This window comes from Bos javanicus, chromosome 29, assembly GCF_032452875.1.
Source record: "Bos javanicus breed banteng chromosome 29, ARS-OSU_banteng_1.0, whole genome shotgun sequence".
Taxonomy (NCBI): domain Eukaryota; kingdom Metazoa; phylum Chordata; class Mammalia; order Artiodactyla; family Bovidae; genus Bos; species Bos javanicus.
In genome coordinates, this window is record NC_083896.1 from 46,573,634 (window position 1) to 46,597,104 (window position 23,471).

The 23,471-nt window shown below is 50.5% G+C and overlaps 1 protein-coding gene across 6 annotated transcripts in view; it reads right to left on the minus strand.

The window, feature by feature from the left end:
- Positions 1 to 23,471, minus strand: part of CPT1A (carnitine palmitoyltransferase 1A) — a 61,812-nt gene that overhangs the window by 17,550 nt on the left and 20,791 nt on the right. For 4 of the 6 annotated variants that reach the window (XM_061407255.1, XM_061407256.1, XM_061407258.1 and 1 more), the window contains exons 3-12: positions 21,205 to 21,344; positions 16,183 to 16,354; positions 13,597 to 13,698; positions 12,504 to 12,641; positions 11,186 to 11,263; positions 9,383 to 9,490; positions 7,524 to 7,611; positions 6,576 to 6,771; positions 3,772 to 3,960; positions 2,238 to 2,343 (exon numbers count right to left, since the gene is read on the minus strand). In XM_061407255.1, the coding sequence (XP_061263239.1) occupies positions 2,238 to 2,343; positions 3,772 to 3,960; positions 6,576 to 6,771; positions 7,524 to 7,611; positions 9,383 to 9,490; positions 11,186 to 11,263; positions 12,504 to 12,641; positions 13,597 to 13,698; positions 16,183 to 16,354; positions 21,205 to 21,344 (1,317 nt within the window). Of the gene's footprint in view, positions 1 to 2,237; positions 2,344 to 3,771; positions 3,961 to 6,575; positions 6,772 to 7,523; positions 7,612 to 9,382; positions 9,491 to 11,185; positions 11,264 to 12,503; positions 12,642 to 13,596; positions 13,699 to 14,194; positions 14,354 to 16,182; positions 16,355 to 21,204; positions 21,345 to 23,471 lie in introns of those variants that run through there. The other 2 variants (XM_061407261.1, XM_061407259.1) reach the window with 2 other exon arrangements.

The following is a 23,471-nucleotide window of genomic DNA, read 5'->3' on the forward strand; positions in this document are numbered from 1 at the left end:
TGAACAACAGCTATGAGTCAGCAATGCTTCTGAGCGCCAGTGGACAAAGCAGACAGGAATTTCGCCTTTCTACAAAAGTTTACAGATGGCCACGACCAAGCGACTCCATTCTTAGGTATGGACTCAAAAGAAATGAAAACACAGGTTCACATACAACTTGTACACTGACGTTCACAGAAGCGATGGTTACAGTAGTTAAACAGCGAAAAGAGCCCAAATGTCCATCGAGTTATGAACACATAAAATACGGTATTATCATGCGAAGGAATACTATTCAGCCATCAAAAGGAACAAAGCCCTAGTGGTTAGGATTCTGGACTTTCACTGCTGTGGGCCAGGTTCAATCCCCAGTTGGGGAACTGAGATCCCAAAAAAAATTTTTTTAAAGGAATGAAACCCTATAGAACAATATAGATGAATCCTGAAAACATTAGCCAGATACACAAGACCACATACTGTGTGGATTCTGTTTCTATGAAATGGCTAGAATAGCCAGAGACAGAAAGGAGATTAGTGGTTACCAAGGGTTGGGTGGGGTGGGGGTGCGGGGAGGTGTTTTATTTTGGGAGTGATGGAAGTGTCCTGGAATGAGACAGTGGTGATGGAAAGAACAACCATACTGAACTGTACACTTGAAAAGGTGAACTATATGCTTTGTGAATTACACCTGAATTTTTAAAAATAATAAAAATATTTTTTAAAAGGTATTTCTGCCCTCGGGGAGCTTACATTCCAGTAGGGGAAGCAAAATGAACAAAAAAAGAGCCCAAGGTCAGAGGGTGACACTGTTGGACAGTGAGCGGGGGAGAGCAGCGGCTCAGGGACGGGGAAGTGTAAGGCGGGCCTCATCTCACGCATGTGCGGTCAGTGCCCCTGTGAGCTGAGCCTGTGAAGGGGCCCAGCCTAGCTGTGTCTGCTCTGCATCAGAGCCCCCGAGTCCAACACAAACACCAGAAACACACAGACAGCCAACAGGACTCAGCTTGGACCAGATTTGTTTTTAATTGGCACAGGTGGCATCATTATACCAGCCCATTAATTGGCCCTGGTGTGGGCCTCCATGACAAGACGGTGGGTCAGTTCTCATCCACATAGGGAGCATCTGGGTTCCTGTTTGACCCCTGGAGTCACGGGCCACAGTGTCCATCGGGTGATTAACAGTTAAACACCACCGCATCCAACTGCTCACCCTGATGTAAGACTAAATCCTTTATCCTTATCTTATCCAGAGTACTGAAAAAATACGCCTGGCCTTGTCAGCATCCTGTAGATTTCTCTACTTGGTAAATGTACCTAATGTGATCCAGACTGCCTATGACTCAGAGATTTCTCTTTCACCCAAGTACTGCTCTGATGCTCTTATTACTGGGAAAGTCCTTGGAACAGGGTGTAATAGGCATGGACCATTACAAAGTGCAGAGAGACTTAAAGTGTCTCATTTCAACATTCAGCAGTGGTAAAGGGGTTTGATCTATGACAGATCTTTAGTTGAAAGGATCTCTCAGCCTTTGTCGGCATCAGCAAAGACAAGGGTGATGAAGAGCCTTTTTGACAACTTGGCTACTTTTATCACGTGTTAATGTCTTAGGACCACGCCGGTGTCTTACAGACTGGAGCAATTTTTTCTTTCCTTTTTAAAGGTTTCCCGGACAGGGGAGCTTGGCGTGCTGCAGTCCATCGGGTCGAAAAGAGCTGGACATGACTGAGCGACTGGACGCCAACAATGAACAGTGGTGAGGACTCCACACTCCCACTGCAGAGGGCTTGGCTTCAATCCCCAACTGGGGACTACGATCGCACGTTTTACGGCATAGCCAAAAAAATAAATAAATGTAAAGTGTTAGGTGGAGGGAGAGGATGACAGGCTTTGGTGGGTTTTTCGGTAACTTGGTAATTCTAAGAATTAAGCCAAGTGGGAAAAGGCACACTGCACTTTCATAAACCAAGATTTCAAGACCCTTGCTTTTATTTGGCCTAAAACTTGGCAGCTTTCAAAATAACCGAGCTTCAGTTCCGCCCTGAAGTCACTGCGTCTGAGCCAAGGCCACCTCATTATTTTGGCACCTTCAGGATGTGACAATAAATGTTTCCATTTCAGGAACCTCAGCCATACGTTGACAGTGCCAACAGCTGCTGAAAACATTGTAACTGGACGGATACTACCAAGTTTAATTCAGTCTGGGGTTTGCTTTTTCAATAGCAGTTTCTACGGTCAAGTTAAACTTTCAGACACTCACCTCCCAAAGGTGACCCATGATGGGCGCATCGGCCCAGGAGTGCTCCGCATTAATGCCCATCTTGCCGTTTTTAAAGACGATAAACGTGAATGATTTATCAAACCACCTGCACGACACAAAAATATTAATGCAACTGGCACGTTTACAAAGACAAAGCAAATCCAGACAATGTGTTTGTTTTCTTATGGATGGCCTCAACTGACTGTATCCACCCCTCCTATGGTTGGTAGAGGTGAACGACTCTCCACCAGTGATAATAGAAGTACATACAGAAGGGCCTCCCTGGTGGCTCGGCGGTAAAGAACTCTCCTGCCAATGCGGGAGATACAGGTTCAATCCCTGGTCCGGGAAGGTCCCAGCGTGCCTCAGAGCAAATAAACCCACAGGCCACAGCTACTGACCTGTGCTCTAGAGTCCAGGAGCTGTAGCTACTGAGACCTGCGCGCCCTCGAGCCTGTGCTCAGCAACAAGAAGCCACGGCAGGGACTTCCCTGGGGGTCCAGTGGCTAAGACTCCACACTCCCAATGCAGGGGCCCCGGGTTCGATACTTGGTCAGGGAACTAGATCCCACAGGCTACAACTAAGATTTTGCATGCGGCAACTAAAGATCCCATGTGTTGCAACTAAGAACCAGCACAGCCAAATAAATAAATACATCTAAAAAAGAGAGAGAGAGAAGCCACTCTAATGAGAAGCCCGAGCACTGTAACTAGTGCTCGCTGCGACTGGAGAGGAGCCTGCACGGCAACGAAAATCCAGCACAGCCAAAAATAAATCATTCTTTTTAAAAAGTTAAAAAAAAAAGGTACACATAGAACCCTAACTCACTGGTTTCTCTCCTGCTCCCGACACAGAGATAAGCATTTGGGTACTGGGGACCAGAAGGAGAACAGGCTGTATTGTTATAACGAGAAAGGATGCATAAGACACTGGCAGAGAGGCAGGAAGCCGCAAGGTCGTCCTCAGGTATCTGCTGGGGGCGTGGCTCTGGGACCCACTGGCCGATAAGGAAACCTGAGGCTGCTCCGGCCCCAGAGTTGGCCCTCTGCAGCCACATGCTCCACAACCAAGGCTCTGAAACACGCTCCCTGATCCACAGGTGGTTGAACCCCACGGACACGGAGGACCAACTGTGCCTGCACCCCCTTCCCCCACCTCGGCCAACCCTCACCCCCAACCTGATGGGCAGTCAGGACCTCCCTTCACAGGGAAGGGGATGGAGGCTCCAGGAAGTGGAGCAGGCTCACCCAATCACATGACGAATGAGCAGAGCCAAAGCCGACATCCAGGTCAGGCCCTGGGCAGCCCCTTCTCACGAGCATCTCCAAATGGAGGAGGTCATGCAGAGGGGAAGAATCTCAAGGCTGCTGCTTACATGTGTGCGTGACAGTTTGGGTGGAAAGAAGAAACTCCCCAGTCGTATTTTCACGGCCCCCTTGCTTCAGCGGATGCTTACGGCTGGGTGTCAGCCATAGGCAATGCTTCTTCCAGGTTTCAGGCAAAGCACTGTGTTTCAGAAGGTAAGCGCGATACCTGTCGAAACACCTGCCATGCAGCAGGGACTTGGCGTAGCTGTCCATCGACGTTTCCGGGTCCTCCTCCCTGTATCCCTGCTCGGTTTCGTCTAACGTCACGAAGAACGCTGCTTTTTCCACGGCATCCAGAGACTGCTTGTTTTTCCCGTGTCCAAAATAGGCCTGGCGACACCTGGCCCAGGGGACCCTGCGGTGAGGATTAAGTACCATGAGACCTGCAGCAATTTGGTGACATCTCCTTTGAGGCACATGCGAAAGGACAACGTTTTTCAGTTCTCAGTGTTTTAGGGGTTTAAGGAAAACTCGGCGTTAAAGACTTTCTCCATCTGCAACTGCCTGCCTGCCTGCCGGCTGGGCCGCCTGGTTGGAGGGCAGGGGTCTCGCCTTCTCCTTGTACCTGCTCCAGGGACGTTGCAGGCGGGGAACTTCATCCATAAATGCCGAGTGAAGGACAAGAGGGCAGATGGGCCCGGAGCTCTGCCGTCCGGGGCAGCAGAGCCCCAGCCAGGCAGGGGCCTTCCTTGTGGCCTTCTGACCCTCTCCATGCAACCATCCCTTGGAAACTACAGCGAGGGCCAAGAGCACAGCCCTGGTGCCGGGACCAGCTCAAGTTCACAGACCCCGACACCACTGTCCCATCTTTCAGATGAGGAAACCGAGGCACAGGAGGTCACAGTGCCTTCGTGGTGGGTCGGGACTGCTACCCAGGCCAGCCGGTCCCGAGCCCACACGCCCATGCTACAAATGGCCACACGACAGCCTGGTGATGAGGGGTGCCCCCGGGAGCCGAATCCAGGGATTCTTTTCCATCCTGCCCCATGTGGGGTGCACGGAGCTGATGGGACACCCAATTCCCGAGAGGCGCCCCAGCTGTGGCCTCTCCAGATAGCTCCTGGGCCCCTTCGCTCAGGCCCCCTACCCCACTACCCTTCCAGGCCAGGACCACCTGTCTCTGTCTCCCGCCCTCTTCTCCCCACCGAGTGCTCAACCCAGAATCCCAGGCGTGCCACAAAGCCCAGAAGCACAACAGGTGGCATCGCAGGCCCAGCTCCAACCGCTGATCTCAACGCCTGGGGACAGTGGTGACCACGAGAATCGCTGGTACGTGCTCAGCACCTAGGTAGGTGAGGTGGGGCACAGTCCTCATGGGGACGCGTTGGGGGCGTTGCTTGCTGAGTCTGCATCCTGCCCCTCTCTGCCTCACTGGCCACCCCCAGTGACGCTCGGTCAGCACTCGGGACCCAAGGTTCTTCCCCAGGACGCGTCCCCTCTGTTCCAGCCGAGCCCTTGCCACCCAGCAACGGCCGCCCTCCAGCCTCTTGGACTGAGCCTCCTCTTTACTAACACTGCCCATGTCCAGCCCCGGAACCCCCCAGACCAGAATATAAGTCTGGGGCTTCCCAGGTGGCGCTAGTGGTCAAGAGCCTGCCTGCCAATGCAGGAGACGTAAGAGATCGTGGGTTCGATCCCTGGGTGGGGAAGATCCCCTGGAGGAGGGCAGGGTGAACCACTCGAGTCTTCTTGCCTGGAGAATCCCACGGACAGAGGAGCCTGGCGGGCTACAGTCCGTGGGGTCACACGTGGGACACAGTCGAGAGACTGAGCATGCACGCAGTCACTCCAGGCTAACGCGGCCCCTTTATCAGCGCCTAGTCACAGAATTAAGCCCAAATGTGGCTGGGTACAAGGGCCCCACTCCACAGCTCCCAGCATCTTCTCCCCAGACATCTCTGCTGCCCGTCGGTCATCCCGACTCAGCACCGCCCTCTGCGTGCCCTCGCCTGGGTCTCTTCCTCTTCTCTGCAGGACAGTCACTCACCATCTTGCTCCCAGCACCACCCTAACAGCAGCCACACTGCCGGCCCCAGGGGTCCTCATCAGGGACCACACTGAACCAGAAGCCCTGGGCAAAGCCTGAAGAGAGACTTGCTTGTCCCCCAAGTGCTCCCCTCCCCCATCCCAAACAGACTAGCTCAGCCCCAGAGATATCAGAGCCCAGGCTGTACAGGCCAGGCCCTCGAGCTTTAACCCTGACATGGAGGCCTTGGCTAAACTTGTCTGTTTCCTAAGTCCAACATGCCCAAGGGCTTCCCTGCCGGCTCAGCGTTCACCTGAGAATTCACCAGCCAATGCAGGGGACAAGCTTCGATCCCTGGTCTGGGAAGATTCCATATGACGCGGAGCAACTAAGCCTGTGTGCCAACTACTGAGCCTGTGTTCTGGAGCCTGGGAACTGCATCGACTGAGCCCGGGTGCCCTAGAGTCTGTGCTCTGCAACAAACCAGGTCAAAGCAACGCGAAGGACGTGCACCACAGCTAGAGAGCAGCCTCCGCTCTCAGAAACCAGAGAAAGCCCTCGTGCGGCAACAAAGACCCAGCAGAGCCAGACTAAATAACATTATTTAAAAACAAAACAACAACCAAAAACATGCCGCAGCCCACATGACAACACCTACTTCCTTCCTTCAGTCACGCGTCCCGAGATCCACGCACACGCATACCCGCCTGTCACACAGACGGCCAAGGGGACCCGGGAACAAAGCCGAGCCCAGCGCGGCAGGCCGGGGACCTGCTTCCCCACCAGGGGGGACCCTGGTGAGGAGAGGACCCTGAGCCCCCGAAACACGACAGCATCTTGGAGGGGCCGCACACCTGTCTGCTCCCCTGGTGAGGAGAGAACCCCGAGACCCCCCGACAGCCCCCAGCATCTCGGAGGGACCACACACCTGTTTGCCCCCCTGGTGGGGAGAGAACCCTGAGACCCCCCCGACAACCCCCCGGCCTCTTGGAGGGGCCGCACACCTGTCCGCCGCCGTAAGCGCCGCCAGCTTGGCCTCCCCGGGCTGCGGCTCCGACGGGTCCTCCAGGATCCGCTGCACCTGCTGCTCGATCTCGCGGGGCCTCAGCAGCCGGCCGTCGTGGTAGAGCCAGACCTTGAAGTAGCGGCCCCGGTGGAAGACGACGATGTGCTTGCTGTCCCTCAGGTGCTGGATGGTGTCTGCGGGGGGCGGGGGCAGGCATCCAGGGGCACGTGGTTAGAGGAGGAGAGAACACACCCTCAACGGCACCACCTCCTGTCCCTGCGTCACTCGGCTCTGCTCAGAGTCCACTTCCCACAAGCTTGCAGAGGGCTCGGAGCTCTGGGCTGGGGCAGGCCTGGGCGCTGGCTCCGCTTGGCCACCCCCGGATGTGTCACCCGGGCCAAAGGGCCGACGGGGGGCGGTCCTAAGTGGTACCGGTCTGTCCCCTTGCATTTGTGAGGGCATCCCGGCTGGAACAGACAGGCACCCCCTACACTGGGCAGTAAGGAAGGCAGGGGTCAGGGGTCCTAGGTCAGGCTACTGGGCCACAAATCTGGCTCCCCCTGAAGACAATAAACTTCCTTGCTGGTCCAGTGGTTAGGAATATGCGCTTTCACTGCAGGAGGCATGGGTTCAATTCCCGGTCGGTCGGGAACTAAGATCCCTCGTGCCGCACCATGCGGCCAAAAAAAAAAAATTCCTAACCCAATCTGGGAAAAAAACTACTGTAAGACATCCTTCAATTGAAGAGAAACTGAGTCAGTTAAATTAATTAACTGTCCAGGCCTGAGAAAGACAAAGGCAGTTCAACAGAAGGAAGGTTCTTCAGCCTGAAATCTCTGAAACCTTAGGAGAGGCCTCGAGCCACTGGTGTGGTCTTCTCTGATGTCTCCTGAGCACAAGGATGGGAAGTTTTGATTTCCGAAGGAGCCCTGAGTGGGCTACCCACCTGTCTCCTCTCCCGGGATCCGAGAAGTATTAAACATGCGCTCCCACTGGGCGGAGCAGAGCGGAATCGTAGACCCCAGAAGAAGAATCTGTAACAGAAATATGTCTCAAACAAAAATTCAAGGAGCAAATTAAGTCCACACATTTAAATGCTGGATTTGTTTTCCGGGCCCATAGCATGGCTGGACCTAATCTCCAAACTCTGTAAGAACGGGGGTTCCCTGGGATACCATGCACCCTGGGGTTTGCTGAAACAGACCAGAGCACAGAACCCTGCATCTTATTCGTAAATAACACGTCCTCAGCAGGCTCCACGCTTCTACCGCAGGGAGCACGTTTTCAACCCCTAGTTTCGGAACTGAGATGAGATCCTGAGTGCTGCGTAGTGTAGTTAAAAGAAAGAAAGAAAGATGCTGACACTTAAGTCAAAGGAGTAGTTAAAAAAAAAAAAAAAGGCCTCAAGACTTCCTTGCTGGTCTAGTGGTTAAGAATCTGCCTGTCAGTGCAGGGGACACGGGTTCGACCCCTGGTCTGGGAAGATCCCACGTGCCACAGAGAAACAACTGAGTCCGCATGCGGCATCTCCCGAAGCCCGTAGGCCCTACAGCCTGTGTTCTGCAACAAGAAAAGCCTCTGTAATATGAGAAGCCCGCTCACAGCAACCAAGAGTAGCCCCGGCTCACCACACCTAGAGAAAGTCCCTGTGCAGCAACAAAGACTCAGCACGGTCAAAAATATCAATAAATTAATAAACAAAAAGAATTTTTGTAAAGGCCTGACATCTATATTATTTCCTTCACAAGCAAGAGAGGGTTTCCTCAAAGGACAAATTACAGAACTAAAGTGCATCAGACATATATCCATTTAGGACACTACAGAAGAGAATTAAATCTCAAAATAATTATGTTGAGGGAAAGAGGTCAAAACAAAAAAGTTAAAAGTGAATGGGGATTCCCTGGTTGTCCAGTGGTTAAGAATCCATCTTTCAGTGCAAGGGATATGGGTTGGATCCCTAGTCAGGGAACTAAGACCCTTCTAGTGTGCCGCAACTAGAAGGTCCATGCTCTGCAAGTGAATATCCTGTATGATGCAACAAGGACCCTGCGTGCCGCAAACGAGACCTGACACGGCCAAATAAACACTGGTTGGTCTAGTCGCTCAGTCGTGTCTGACTCTTTGCGACCCCATGGATTGGAGCCCGCCAGGCTCCTCTGTCCATGGGATTCTCCAGGCAAGAATACTGGAGTGGGTTGCCATTTCCTTCTCCAGGGGATCTTCCCAAACCCAGGGATTGAACCCGGGTCTCCTACACTGCAGGTGGATTCTTTACCGACTGAACCACCAGGGAAGCCCCGAAATAATGAATGTTTAAAATAAAAAAAAAAGCAAGCACAAGCTGTAAGAATCCACTTACAGAAAACGCAAGCTAATCTAGAGTGACAGAAAGCAGATCAGGGTGATGGTGGGGAGCAGAGACGGACACAGAGGCGCACAGAGGAACCCAGGGTGGGCCGGTGGGCGGGGGTCTCACTCACTTAACTGTGATGGTTTCACATGTACAGAGATACACATCAGAATGTCAGAACTCATTACAGTGGGTGCTTTGAAGGTGTGCTGTGTATCAATTACACCTGGATAAAGCTGTTTTAAAGAATTTTTTAAAAAGCAGTCTGGGACTTCCCCGATGGTCCAGTGGTCAAGAGCCCACGTTGCAGTGGAGGTTGTGTGGGTTCCATCCCTGGTTGGGGAACCAAGATCCCACGTGTCATGGAGCAACTAAGCCATAAGCCACCACAAAGACCTGAACAGCCAAATAAAAACGTTTTTTTCTTTTAAGAAAAAAGCACTTTGCGTGCATACCGGTTTGATTTCCTCCCGGTCCAGTTTGCGTCTGTAAAGCAGGATGGCGTGGATCCCGTTGCCAGCTCTTGCCGCCTGGATGTGAGTCGGTATGATATACAGCAAGTCCTGACACAAAACACACAGCATTAGGGGGAATGTTCATGGAAAGACAGCGAACTTCAATACACAGCGAATGTATTCCTCCTACACATGTGTTCACGACACCTGCTCTGCTGTTTCAAGCTTCCAAGCAATTGTCGGGCTATGAAAGGTAAGAGTATATTTTAAAATTAAATGGTAAATAAATATAATTCAAGTCTAAAAAAAGATAACAGTACTACATCCTAAATATCCTCATATAATGCATAAAAAGGAAAGCGGAAATTAAAAACAGCAATTAGATAATTAGGATGCTTTCTGAATGAGAAGTAACCAAAGGTTAAAATAACCTTTTATATAGAGTAGTGCTGGCAAATTTTTAGAAACACATTTCTAAGTGTTTATATTTTTCAAGTCCAAGGGTCGCTTGTCTGTCTCAACGATACTTTGAGAGAAATTATATGTGTGCGGTTGCCCCCCGATTACGTGGGAAATAGATACCAAAGTCTTTGGGAACAAAAGGGGACCAGATGGGCAGTTCACTCTAAAAAGTATTTTTCTGGGCCATGTCAACAGTTTTTCTCTAAGTCTGACCTTGTTTCCAAAGGACAAGAACAATTATTTTTAAAGAAAAGAAATTTTAAAGGAGAAAAACAGAAAAAGCAAACAATAAGACAGATATAAGTGAAGTGAAGTTGCTCAGTCGTGTCTCTTTGCGACCCCATGGACTGTAACCTACCAGGCTCCTCTGTCCATGGGATTTTCTAGGCAAGAGGACTGGAGTGGGTTGCCATTTCCTTCTCCAGGGGATCTTCCTGACTCAGGGATTGAACCCAGGTCTCCCGCACTGCAGGCAGAAGCTTTACCCTCTGAGCCACCAGGGAAGATCTAAGATAGATATAAGGAGAAGGCAAAAAATATAAAAGAAAGCAAAGAGGAGAAAGAAGGGGAAAGACAGATTCAGCAGCAACTTAAGGCCAGTTATCAGACACCGGTGGTGGTTAGCTGCTCCCTTACGTCTGACGCCTTTGCAACCCCATGGACAATAGCCCTTCAGGCTCCTCTCTCCACGGATTTCCCAGGCAAGAATACTGGAGTGGGTTGCCATGCCCTCCTACAAGGGATCTTCCTGACCCAGGGATCGAACACACATCTCCTGCATTGCAGGCTGATTCTTCACCTGCTGAGTCATCAGGGAACCCCAAGGAGGTGCTTCTAACAAAATAGTGGGGTTTGCTCTCCAGACCACCCATGTCTCAAAAGGCAAGAAAGACCAAAGAGACATGAAAATAACAGGGTGGGACCCACGTCACCCCAGGGCCCAGAAGGACAAGCTTGGTACGTGGACGAGCTCTCAGCTGACCAACAGGTCAGGAGCGGGCAGGGATGTGGGCCTTCAGCATTACTCAGGCTCAGTTAGGAAAACAGAGGGAAAGGTTTGCTGCGTGAGGAGTCCCGATCGCCACGAGACCATTTCTGCAATCCAAATTCCTCTGCAGCAGCTCGGTGGGCGCCCTTGAATGTCATTGGAAATACAAAAGGACCTCCACGGGCCCCTGTGCTGTGGACGGCAGGTCCTGGGCTCCCTGACGGGGGTGTGAGGCCTTGGGTGGGGGAAGCAGGGCCAGGGGAGGCCCAGAGCATCCCCAGGCAGCCCGCAGGGCCGGGCCGGGCCACCTGGGGCCTGGTCTCCACCGAAAGCCACGGGCCTGCGGGACTCACCATCGCGAAGTAGTTGCTGTTCACCATCAGCGGCCCTCGTCCTCGGAGGTAGATGTATTCCTCCCACCAGTCGCTCACCTGTTAGGTGCAAGCAGGAGAGAGCACGGACAGGCTTAACCAGGCTGCCCGGGACAGAGTGGGCGCATTTACAGCATTTCTCTCTCTCTCGGGGCCAAGTCAGCCCCAGTGAGGCCGAATGCAAAACAGCGGGCACCGGAAGATGGCTTTATTCAAGTCAAGACTCAGCTACAGGGTACATCACCTTCATTTCATAGACAGTTTAAAAAATAAAAACACCAAATGGGAAAGAAATGATCAGTGTCTGGCTGCTCTAACATTTCTTAACAGTGAACACCACCAGTAACTGTCCACAGACTGCCTCTTCCCTTCTGCTCCCACAGCTTCCACTCTGCGTGGAGCCACCCCGGGGCCACGTGTCCTGTCTTCCCAGCATCCCTCAGGAGGCCAGCAGTCTCGTCCTAACCACACCCACAGCCTTCGGGACCCAACGATCACCATCCTTCCACTTTGTGTGGAAGATTCTTACGGTGCCCACCTAAGAATCTAAGTACCTGTGAAAACTTTCACAGACTCAAAACACCCATGTCACCAGTGCAGGATCAAACCCCGACGTGACCTGCCCACCCACCCTGGCCTCCGACTGCTCTCTCCGGTCATGACTCGCCCCATGCCTGCGCCCCTGGTGTGCCCCACCCACCAGTTCTGTCTGGGTCACACCTTCTCTTCCACCCTGTTGTTCAGTCACTAAGTCACGTTCGACTCTTTGTGACCCCATGGACTGCAACCCGCCAGGCTTCCCTGTCCTCCACTATCTCCTAGAGCTTGCTCAAACTCATGTCCATTGAGTCGGTGATGCCATCCAACCATCTCATCCTATCACCCACCCTCTTCTTCTCCTGCCTTCAATTTTGCCCAACATCAGTCTTTTCCAATGAATCGGCTCTTTGCATCAAGTGGCCAAAGTATTAGAGTGTCAGCTTCAGCATCAGTCCTTCCAATGAATATTCAGGGCTGACTTCCTTTAGGATTGACTGGCTTGATCTCCTTGCTGTCCAAGGGATGCTCAAGAGTCTTCTCTAGCACCACAATTCGAAAGCATCAACTCTTCAGAGCTCAGCCTTCTTTATGGTCCAAGTCTTCCACACTAGCTGATCCTCAAAGCTCAACTCCTCTGCCTGTTTCATCCACCACTTGTCTCCTTCCACTCGCCATATGCAGGGAAGCTCAACTGGCTCAGGAACAAATTATATTCCTACACAAAATTCCACCAAGAAAAACAGCATGTTTGTATACTCACATAATTGGTAGCCCACCAGGATTTTAGCTTCAAATACCACTGCAATCTTGGTCCCAGATTGACAGCAAAATCTTGTGCCAGAGCCGTCATCCGTGTAAAGTCTCCCTCCTTCATAAGAGGCTTCACAGATTCCAAGTACTGGGGTTAAGGGAAAAAACATAAGCCCAGCTAAAATAGAAGGTTTCTTTCCTTATGCCTTAGAAAAAGGCTAGTCTTCACTCAAGTTAACTAACTTCAATACCAAAGGACATTTTACATCAGGGATAACTCAACAATTAAACTTTTGGGGGGACATCGCCAGTGGTCCAGCCGCTAAGGCTCCGAGCTCCCAGTGCCAGGGGCCTGGGTTCAATCCCTTGTCAGGGAACTAGGTCTCACATACTGCAACTAAGAGTTCGTATGCTACAACTATAAGACCCCGCATGCTGAAATTAAGACCTGAAGCAGCCAAATTAATTAATTATATTAAAAAAAAATAACTTCTTTGTCCTTTTACTGGCATGCACCCTCCTCAGATCTTGAATCAGCACAAAATCACCAAAGTGGACTCTAGACTGACAAGATCAAGATTTGGTCAACAATGAGCTTTTAATGTGTGGGGTTTTTTTCTCCATCATCTGGTCCTTCATAAGAGCTCTGTTCTCACCTAGGCTATGAAGGTGCCAATGAGATGGGTGGGGAGGCTCTGAGAGCCTAGGGTGGTACTAAAGGCTGGTGCTTAGGACCCCAGGACAGGAAAGAGGAGCCGGAAAAATGACAGGGACGGGGAAGGTCACACCACCAGGCTGAGGCCAGGCCACCAGTTCAGAATTTCCAGGGCCCCCACTTTGATTTGCTCTGGTCCTTGCAGGTAGGAGGAGGCAGGCAGCAGTTCATGGCACTCAACAGCATCGACAGTGTATTTTTTGGCTGCACCAGGGGGCATGAGGGATCGTAGCTCTCCGAGCAGGGATACAACCCAAACCCCTTGCCGTGGAAACTCGGGGTCCTAACCACTGGACCAGCAGGGAAGTCTCATCAAGTCATAAGCCTTGATGGCAAAGATGCTGGTGCTCAGAGCAGGTGACCCAGAGGCAGCGTGGAGCCGACCTACCCTGTTGACGGTGTCCTGGACAGCTGGCACGGGCAGGCGTGGCAGAGACGTCTGGAAGCTGTACAACATGGGTTTTCGGCCTGAGAAGATCTTGACCATAAACTAACAAAAGAGAACAAAGGTATGGTCTGAAAGACGAGATTGTGTTAAAGGCCCAAAATCAGTTTTTCAGTGTATATGACTCGCCAACTGTTGACTGCTTCTCCACTGCAGCTCATCTCCTTCAATCCATTTTCTGCCCCAACCCCCGCAGGCCTCAGCAAACAGCAAACCCCAAATAAAACCCAGGGCGAATGAGGCCCTGTGTCTGAGACACATCCTGCCCTGTCCAGGAGGTGCCATTCCCTGGGCACCCTGACACGGGGTCCGATTGCACTTCTGCACAAGGGGATTAAGTTCCATGTGCCTACTTCTGCAAGGCCCTCGGTTTCCAGATTGGCACCAGGGGCTGGGTGACGGGCTTGGACCCAGAAGCAAGCTCAGGAAAAGCAGTGGGACCCTCTGGTCATTGACAAGTCTGGTGAAGGGCACACACTTGCCCCTGCTTTAGTCTGGAATGATCTAAACATGGTCTAGTAATTGGTCACCTCATGCTGACCTGACTTCGGAGAACTTCTGGGGCTCATGGCAGCAGTAGGGTGGGGGGCAGTGCTGTGATTCTTGATGCTGAAGAGCAGGTGGGACTCAACTGGACACCAGCTATGAAGGCCACCCTGGGGCAGGTCATTTCTCTTGCTTAATAAAGTGTGGACACCACCTCAGCATCTCTCCTGGGAGTTAAATTCTATTTCTCTGGAAATCAGAAATCTTACATGCAAGCAACAGCAGGAAGTCTGTTTGGGAAAGAGGAAAGGTGTGGTGTGGCGGGCTCCAGCATGGGGATGCCCCCCCTTTCAGAAGGAGCCCCAGGGGGCAGCATTCAACCACAGGTGGAGGTATCTCTGGGTGAGATCAGGACAAACATCCATCCATGCATTAGTCCAGTGACTGCTGGACCAAGGACCAAGGTGAGCTGGTGGAACTACTAAAAGCTAAGGGTGAGTCAGGGTGTCCTAGTTTCATCTAGGGAAACCACTTATCGCCCGAGTTAGTCAGAAAAGCTACAAAGAAGTAGATGGAAAGTACTTTTGTTTAATGGGTGACCGAGATGACAAACCCAGCAGACATCAACACCAGATATTCAGAACACACTCATTAAAGGAAAAGAGTCCCCAGCCCAAGCTCATGAATCACAGTGGGTCAGACTTCTCTGGCAATTACAGGGCGACACTCAAGTCAAGTCACCAAGGGGACTGTACAGCACAGGGAACTCTATGCAATACTCTGTAGTGACCTATTTGGGAACAGAACTTAAAAAAAGAGTAGATATATGGATATGACAGGCTTTCCAGATGGCTTGGTGGGTAAAGAACACACCTGCAATGCAGGAGATGAAGGTTCAATCCCTGGGTCGGGAAGATCCCCTGGAAGGGGAAATGGCAACCCACTCTAGTAACTATTCTTGTCTGGAGAACACCATGGACAGAGGAACCTGGTGGGCTATGGTTCATAGAGTTGCAAGGAGTCGGACAGGACTGAAATGACTGAGTGCGCGCGCGCACACACACACGTATGCATAACTGATTCACTTTGCTATATGCCTGAAACTAACATAACAGTGTAAATCAACTGGACTTCAATACAAATTAATTTTAAAAAAGGCACCAAGGGGCAAAGGCCCAGTGAGGACCCTTTCTGCAGAAGAGAAAGTCTCCCACACCAGACACCAGGCTGAGTGGGTGAACAAGACTCAAAAGGACATATCCTGGGTGCTCTCAGGGGTCCGTGGAACCACAGAAGCAGCAAGGAGGGAAGGGGGCTGCCAGGGGCCGGAGGACGGGGGCGGGGATCGTAAATCTAGTTGGCTTACACCGCTGTGTTAGCGTCAGGTGTACAACACAGTGAATCCGTTATGCGTATACACGTGTGGGTACGTCCCTTAAAAGGGACAAGGTTTCAGTTACAAGACATAACTATGTTCTCTTTGGTTGGGCGTTTTTTGGCTTTTCTTTTTCTGTCTTCCTTTTCTGGCCATATCACTGGTCATGTGGGGTCTCAGTTCCTGACAAGGGATAGAAGCCCCTGCAGTGGAAGTGTAGTCTCAACCACTGGACTTTTCAGGAAGTCCTGAAAAAAGTATGTGTGGACACTGGGCCTGGAACAAACAACCCTGCGTCGGACCTTACAAATTTGCTGAGGGTGAATCTTAGGTTAAATGCTCTTACGTTCAAAGGCAAAAGGCATGGGTGGGGCCCAGGTTTCAGGGAGGGCAGGGTGCATATATTAGTAACTTTGGCAGAAATGAGGGTTTCACAAGTGTATATTTATCTCCAAACACATCAAGCTATGAAACAGCCACAGCTTTGAGCCACAGTTAAGAATCATCTACCAGGGAGCTCCCCAGCAGTCCAGCGGTTAAGACGTGGGCTTTTCACTGCCACGGACTCAGGTTCGACCCCTGGTTGGGAACTAAGGCCCTACAAGCCTCGAGGCACGGCAGAAAGAAGCAAGACCCTCCCCACCAGCTGCGTGCTGGGGCAGCATTACCATCCAGATCTTGGTGGTGCGGCTCAACCTGCCGTGCTGGGTGAACATCCAGCCGTGGTAGGACAGCAGCACCTTCAGGGAGTAACGCATGGTGACGATGAGGGCCACCCACAGCCCCGTGCCGAAGATGACGCCGCTCACCACCTTCTTGGTCTGGCTGGACATGCAGCCACTGCCGAAACAAGACCAGACAAGCCACGGGTTCATCAGCGAAGGAAGCCACGGCCCCGGCGCCGAGAGACACCACGTGTTCCCAGGTGGGGCGGCCTCCTGGGGCCACAGCGGAGGCTGTAGACCCCAGGCCTGATCAGAGAGAGGGGCCACCCGCGTTCACCCGATTCTCCCAAGACTCAGCCGTCTTTCTTCTGGATGTGAGATGAACCAGCCCCATCTGCTTTGCTGGTACTTGAAACAAACCCAGACTAACAGGCATAATCAGGGAAAACAGACAGCTTCCTCCAGGTCCAGGCAGGATGAGAAGGTCACGGGTGAGGCACTGGCTGGCTCACAACAGGAGCTACGCCTCAGACTGATGACTGACCTGCGTTCTCCTGGAGCCGGCTGCAATTCTCTGCCTTCTGTTCCTGCTACTCAAGATGTTTTTCCCTTAAACATAGCTTTGCATTTCATCATGACTCATAAGGAATGCAGGTCACTTGATAAAACTATTACTTCAACTATTTATATCAAAAGAGCTTGGTTTTGATCTGCGTAGGGACATTTATCATGAATACATGTAGAAACTGATGCTGTTAAACGATCACTTAAAAACCTAGAAAGTATTTTCATTTGCTAGGCAAAGTGATATAGATAGGAAAGTGATCTGATAAAGATGGGACTTAAAAAACGAGAAGAAATGCAGCCACTCATACACCCTTGTGGGCTGGAGTTTCACTTCTTTTGAAAAACCACAAAATATTCACAAAATAAAAATAATTTAAATAGCAAATGTTGGTGAGGATGTGGAGAAAAAAGGGAACATTTATGCACTGTTGGTGGGAATTAAACTGATGCAGTCACTGTGGAAAACAATATGAGATTCCTCAAAAAAATTAAGAATAGAACTACCATATGAGTCAACAATTTCACTTTTGAGTATTTATCTGAAGGAAACGAAATCACTCCATGTTCCACTACAGCATTATTTACAACAGACAAGACATGGAAACTTAAGTGTCCATGGACAAATGGATGGATAAAGAAGAGATGGTATTAATATCGATTGATACAATGGAATATTATTCAGCTAAAAAAGGAATAAATGCTGCCATTTGTGACAACATGGATGGGCCTTAAGGACATTATACCAAGTGAAATAAGTCAGACAAGGACAGACAAATACCAGCTGAATTCATTCACATGTGGAATTTGAAATATGACGCAAATGAACTTTTTTTAATGAAACAGAAACAGACAAAGAAAACTAATATATATATATACACACATTCCTGAGTCATTTTGCTGTAAGCCAGAAACTACCACAACATTGAATATTAACTATACTTCAATTAAAAAAAGTTAAAAAAAGAAAGACATATACTGTATGGATGGTCTCACACGTGAAATCTGAAACAAATTTTTTTTTTAATTTGTAACTATATTGGGTGATGGATGTTAACAAAACTTGTGGTAATCATTTTGCAGAATATATATAACAAATCATTATGTTGTACACCTAAGAACTGATGTTTTCAAACTGTGGTGCTGGAGAAGACTCTTGAGAGTCCCTAGGACTGCAAGGAGATCAAAGCAGTCAGTCCTAAAGGAGATCAGTCCTGAATATTCATTGGAAGGACTGATGCTGAAGCCAAAGCTCCAATGCTTTGGCTACCTGATGCGAAGAGCCGACTCATTAGAAAAGACCCTGATGCTGGGAAAGACTGAAGGCCAGAAGAGAAGGCGGCAGCAGAGAATGAGATGGTTGGATGGCATCAGTGACTCAGTAGACATGAGTTTGAGCAAACTCTGGGAAACAATGGAGGACAGGGAAGCCTGGACATGACTGAGCAACTGAACAGCAATGAACAAATGATGCATTTGGCATTAGGCACTTCAACTGAAAGCATTAGCAAAAAAAGCTTTCTGTTATATGTTATGCCCCTTCTAAGGCTGCAGGGGATGGCCTACCCAGAGGTCGGGGGGAGGCCGTGACTTCAGGGTGTTGGGGATCCTCTCCAGCAAGAATGTGCAGAACAGCCCTTGACCCTTGACCCTGGGAGCTGCTGGCCTGTAAACCTGGTCTTTCTAAATCTGGGCCAAGGATGGCCCAGTTTACTGCAATTGGTTTAGAGGGATGAAGAAACAAATCTTATAAAGACTCAGATTAGAAAGGGCTTTAAATAGCCGACACTTCTAAATATAATCCACTGTAAAGAGACCGCCCGCGGTCCAGAATAAATTAAAAAGTTTAACAGGGATGCAGAGATGAGCTGTCTATAGTGGGACAGGCCTGTGACTCTCTGGAAAGAGAGGGCAGAGACGTGGGCAAGGTGATGAGAGACGGAGTCCCCTGCTTAGGGACCCTGTCGGGACTCCTGGCACCCCAGGCAGACCAAGAAGTCTGGCAGGTGCGAAGCGCGGGTTCCCCGGGGTGGGTTTGTACCCAGGGCCTCGCAGATGCTGACAGAGGTGTGAGCTGGGGTTAGGAGGCAGCTGGGGGCTACGCGTGACTCAGCGCGTCGCACTGGCTGCTAAGCACCCCAGGGCCTGGTGAACAAGGAGCAGCTGTCGGCAGCAAGGGGCACCAGCCCAGACAAGAGAAGATTCAGACCTTTCCGTGAAAAGTGCTTAATCCTTTCTTGACTGTGATCAGAATCAAACTCGGTCCTGAGCCGTGAGCTTTCTTTTATGTTCCATTTTGCCACTTTATTTTCCTGTCCTTTTCTGAAGGCAATATTGAAATCCAAACAACCAACTTAGTAAAGGGCCCAGAAATTCATCTGTTTATCTTGGGCCAACCCCAACACTGCAGCTACGGCCCAGAGACCCGGTGGACACACTTGGGCTACAATCTGTCCCCCACCTTCTTCACAAAACTCCTGGCCCCAAAAGCAAAGCTCAGGAATTCCCTGGTGGTCCAGTGGTTAACACTCTGCTCTTCCACTGCAGGGGGTGCAGGTTCAATCCCAGGTCGGGAAACTAAGATCCCACCTGCTCGGAGGCACGGTCAAACAATGAAGAAAATTAAAAAAAAAAACAAAAAAACAAAAAGCAAAGCCCAGACATGGCACGAGGACTTGCGGATTATCGTTTCTCCAGTCACAGACCTAAAATGTTCACCGATATAAACAAGCAACATGTGAACAGGATCAAAGGTCTGGCGTGGGACAAGCCACAGCCAAGGTGGAGGCACTAGACTGTTTCAACCAGAAAAGAGAAACCGGTATCCCACAGGCATTCTCGTGCAGTCCAGTTGTTAGGACTCAGCACTTTCACTGTGAGGGCCTGGGCTCCGTCCCTGGTTGGGGAACTAAGATCCCACAAGCCTTATGGCACAGCCAAAAGAATAAAAATGTGCCTTTCAGAGCTGCAATCACAAACAGTGTAATGGAGAAGGGGTGGGGTAGGCTTAGCCCCATGCGGGTCCCATCACTGGGCCCCCCCAAACGCCAAGGCAGAGGTGCTGTTCCTGCCTTTGTCTGGCAGGAAGGTTCTCCGGGGAGGTTCAGGGCCTGCTGAGGGGGGCACAGGGGTCCGAGGTGCTGCACAGAGCTGGGTCTGGAGCCCAACTCCCCACTTCATCTCCGTGACTCTAGCAGGAATCCACATCTTTTTTTCTCAGTATTTTCTCGTGAATTTGTTTGGCTGCACAGGTCTTAGATGCAGCAATCGGGATCTTCGATCTTTGCTGTGGCCTGCGGGGTCTTTTGGAGAAGGCAATGGCACCCCACTCCAGTACTCTTGCCTGGAAAATCCCATGGATGGAGGAGCCTGGTAGGCTGCAGTCCATGGGGTCGCTGAGTCAGACACGACTGAGCAACTTCACTTTCCTTTTCACTTTCATGCATTGGAGAAGGAAATGGCAACCCACTTCAGTGTCCTTGCCTGGAGAATCCCAGGGACGGCGGAGCCTGGTAGGCTGCCGTCTATGGGGTCGCACAGAGTCGGACACGACTGATGTGGGATCTTTACTTGTGGCATTCGAACACTTAGTTGCGACATGCAGAATCTAGTTCCCTGACCGGGAATTGAACCTGGGCCCCCTGCATTGAGTCTTAGCCACTGGACCCTGAGGGAAATCCCAGGAGTCTACAAGCTTGAGCGTTTCCTCACTTTACATCAGACAGCCCAGTGAAAGAGGTCACTGCAGCGCAGGGGCCACCGGGCAGGAGATGATTGCGGGAGCCAGGGTCACCCCCAGGACCGGAGGGAAGAAAGGACATCAGAGGGGCTCCACAAAGACCCTCGCGGGCATGGCCAGCATTCCCGCACGAGACCCCAGGCGCCACACACCTTGAAGGAAAAGTATCAACCAAAGGCTTCTCCAGGCCAAATCTCACGATATTAAAAAAAAAAAAAAAAAAAGGCAAGCCTATTTTCAAGCTCTTAGAAAACTACAGTCACTAGGATAAAGTGTTGGGGGTCCCCCCCGAGATTCTAAGTCACTCAGACAAGGAGCCGAGCGGCTGAATTCTCCCCAGAACCCCCAACAGCAGTCAGCTCTCGGAGTCCTACAACTCCAGGATGGCCCCGTGTACAAGGAAGACACCATGTCCAAAAGCAGTGCCTTGGACAAAATTCATTCTGAGGGCCCCCTGGCCAGGCTAAGTGGGCTGGCAGGCACCGCAGGATAGAGGCTGCTCTTCACACCTCTGGGCTTCAGAGAAGGAGTGACCAGGGACCCCAAACTCCCCAGGGGACCTCCCCAGGACATGGGGAGAAAGCTGTCGTGAGAATCATAGCAAAAGCCTCAAAGAGAATACCCAGAACAGACCGTCCTGACATTTGAAAAGACAGAAAAAGAGCAGCCACAAAAAAGGCAGGCGTTCCCTAGACCCTCTGAGATTTGAGAGGCTTACTCACGTCGTGTCCAGGGTCCGGTTGATCTTAGCGATTATTCCCAAAGAGGGGTCGATCTTGGCATACATGGTCGACATCACGCCCACAACCACGATGAGCCAACTGGAGGGACTCGCTGGGTACACACCGGTGATGATGCCATTCTAGAAACAGACGGGAGCGCCGTCAGAAGTGCCCCAAGAATATTGGAGTGGGTGGCTATTCCCTTTGCCAGGGGATCATCCCGACCCAGGGATCAAATCTGGGTCTCCTGCATTGGCAGGCAGAGTCTTTACCACTGAGCTACCAGGGAAGCACATGAGTCAAAAACTTCTCTAAAACCGTCTCCCTGGAGAGTGACCCCAGGACATTAGAATCACCCTAAGTTAGGAGCCTTAAGTAAACACACGGATTCCTTAGCTCCCCTGAGACTGACGCAGGGACACTGGCCACCTTGCCCACCATGATGTCCTCTCCCCAACCTGCTGTGTCCAGGATGCCCCGAGACCCTCACTCTCAGATGCACCCCTCTTGCTGAATCAGACACTGCTTAACCGGAGGTATTAATATCTATAGGAGACCTCACTCCATGGCCAGAATCTCCCGTAAGATGCTTCAGCCAAAGCCCCACAGCAGCCCCTTAAAAAAAAAAATGTAGCAGGAAGAAGGGTTAGGAAGAAATAAGACCTCCAAATCAGCAAAATGTTGATAGTTGTGAAAATGAGCGATGTGACTTTATTATAGCTGTGTGCCTTTATTATTTTCTTTACTTTTGTGTATGTTTCAAGACTTACAATTTAAAAAAAAAATTCATACTGAAATCATGTTAATAAGAGATTGATTTGACCAAGACAAAGGATTAAAAAAAATTTCAAAGCTTTACTGAATTCTCTTAGGAGAGACTACCATGTTATTCTCATTATCGAGAGGTATGGAAGATTTTAAACAAAGCTGGCTGCGGGTGAGGGGCGGGCGCAGGGAGGGGGAGCCTTCTGGTATTCTCCGAAGTTCTCTGAAATGTTCTTGTAAATAAACAGACACATTAAATGATAATGGGGGAAAGAAGGTTCTAGATAAACGGCCTCCACTCACCACACTCCCTACCCTGCAGCAGCTCTGCTAGCCTTGGCCCCACCCCCACCCCTGCCCCAGGTGCCCTAGGAAACCACATGGTTAGGGAGGTTCAAGGAGGCTCCCAACAAGGTCAGGAGCGCAGAGGGCACTTCTCTCTGCAGGTGGCGCCCTCCTCCACTTTGAGTGGGTCACAGCAGCTGGGGCCTCAGGCAAAAGACGTACCTGATGCAAAGAACTGACTCATTTGAAAAGACCCTGATGCTGGGAAAGACTGAAGGCAGGAGGAGAAGGGGACGACAGATGATGAGATGGTTGGATGGCATCACCGACTCAACGGACATGAGTTTGAGCAAGCTCCCAGAGTTGGCGATGGACAGGGAGGCCTGGCGTGCTGCAGTCCATGGGGTTGCAAAGAGTCGGACACAACCAGGCGACTGAACTGAACTGAACTGAACCTGGGCCCCAGGACCCTCCAGTAGAGCCAAGGGACACCTGTCCAGCCAGGCCAGGTCTCCCTGGTCATTGCTCGCACCCACTCCAGCTCCCCGGCCTTTCTCAACAGCCCTCCTCTGAGCTGCCCTCTGAAAGGAAAACTGGACAACAAACCCAGTTTTGTTGGGGAATGGGGAGCGGACACTTTTGATACACTTTCAACTTGCTTGAATTTTTTTAAACATGCATTTGTCCTTCTGTGACTTTCATTTTTTAGGAGAAGGAGGGATCTATTATTACTGGCAGTGAGAAAAGAGAACTCTGGGGACTTTTCCCAGCATTATCTCCCCGAACAGCAAAATTGAGGAAGTTTCAAGCAAAGAGTACATGCATGTTCACGACTGCTGTGATTTTTAAAATAAAATTAATTAAAAACAAGACACATCGGACTTCCCCAGCCATCCAATGGTTAAGACTTAGCCTTCCAATGCAGTAGGTGCGGGGTTTCATTCCTGGTCAGGGAATTAAGATCCCCCAGATGCCGCCAGCCAAAAACCCAAAGACATAAAACAGAAGCAATGTTGTAACAAATTATTTCAATAAAGACTTTTTAAAAATGTCACTCTGCTGGCCTATTTGGGAAAACAATCTTAAAAGGAGTGGATATTTGTATGTGTGTAACTGATTCACTTTGCTACACATCTGAAATGAACACCACACTATAAATCAACTATACTCCAGTAAAATTTAAAAAAACAAGACACGTGGTTAAACACAGTAAATAA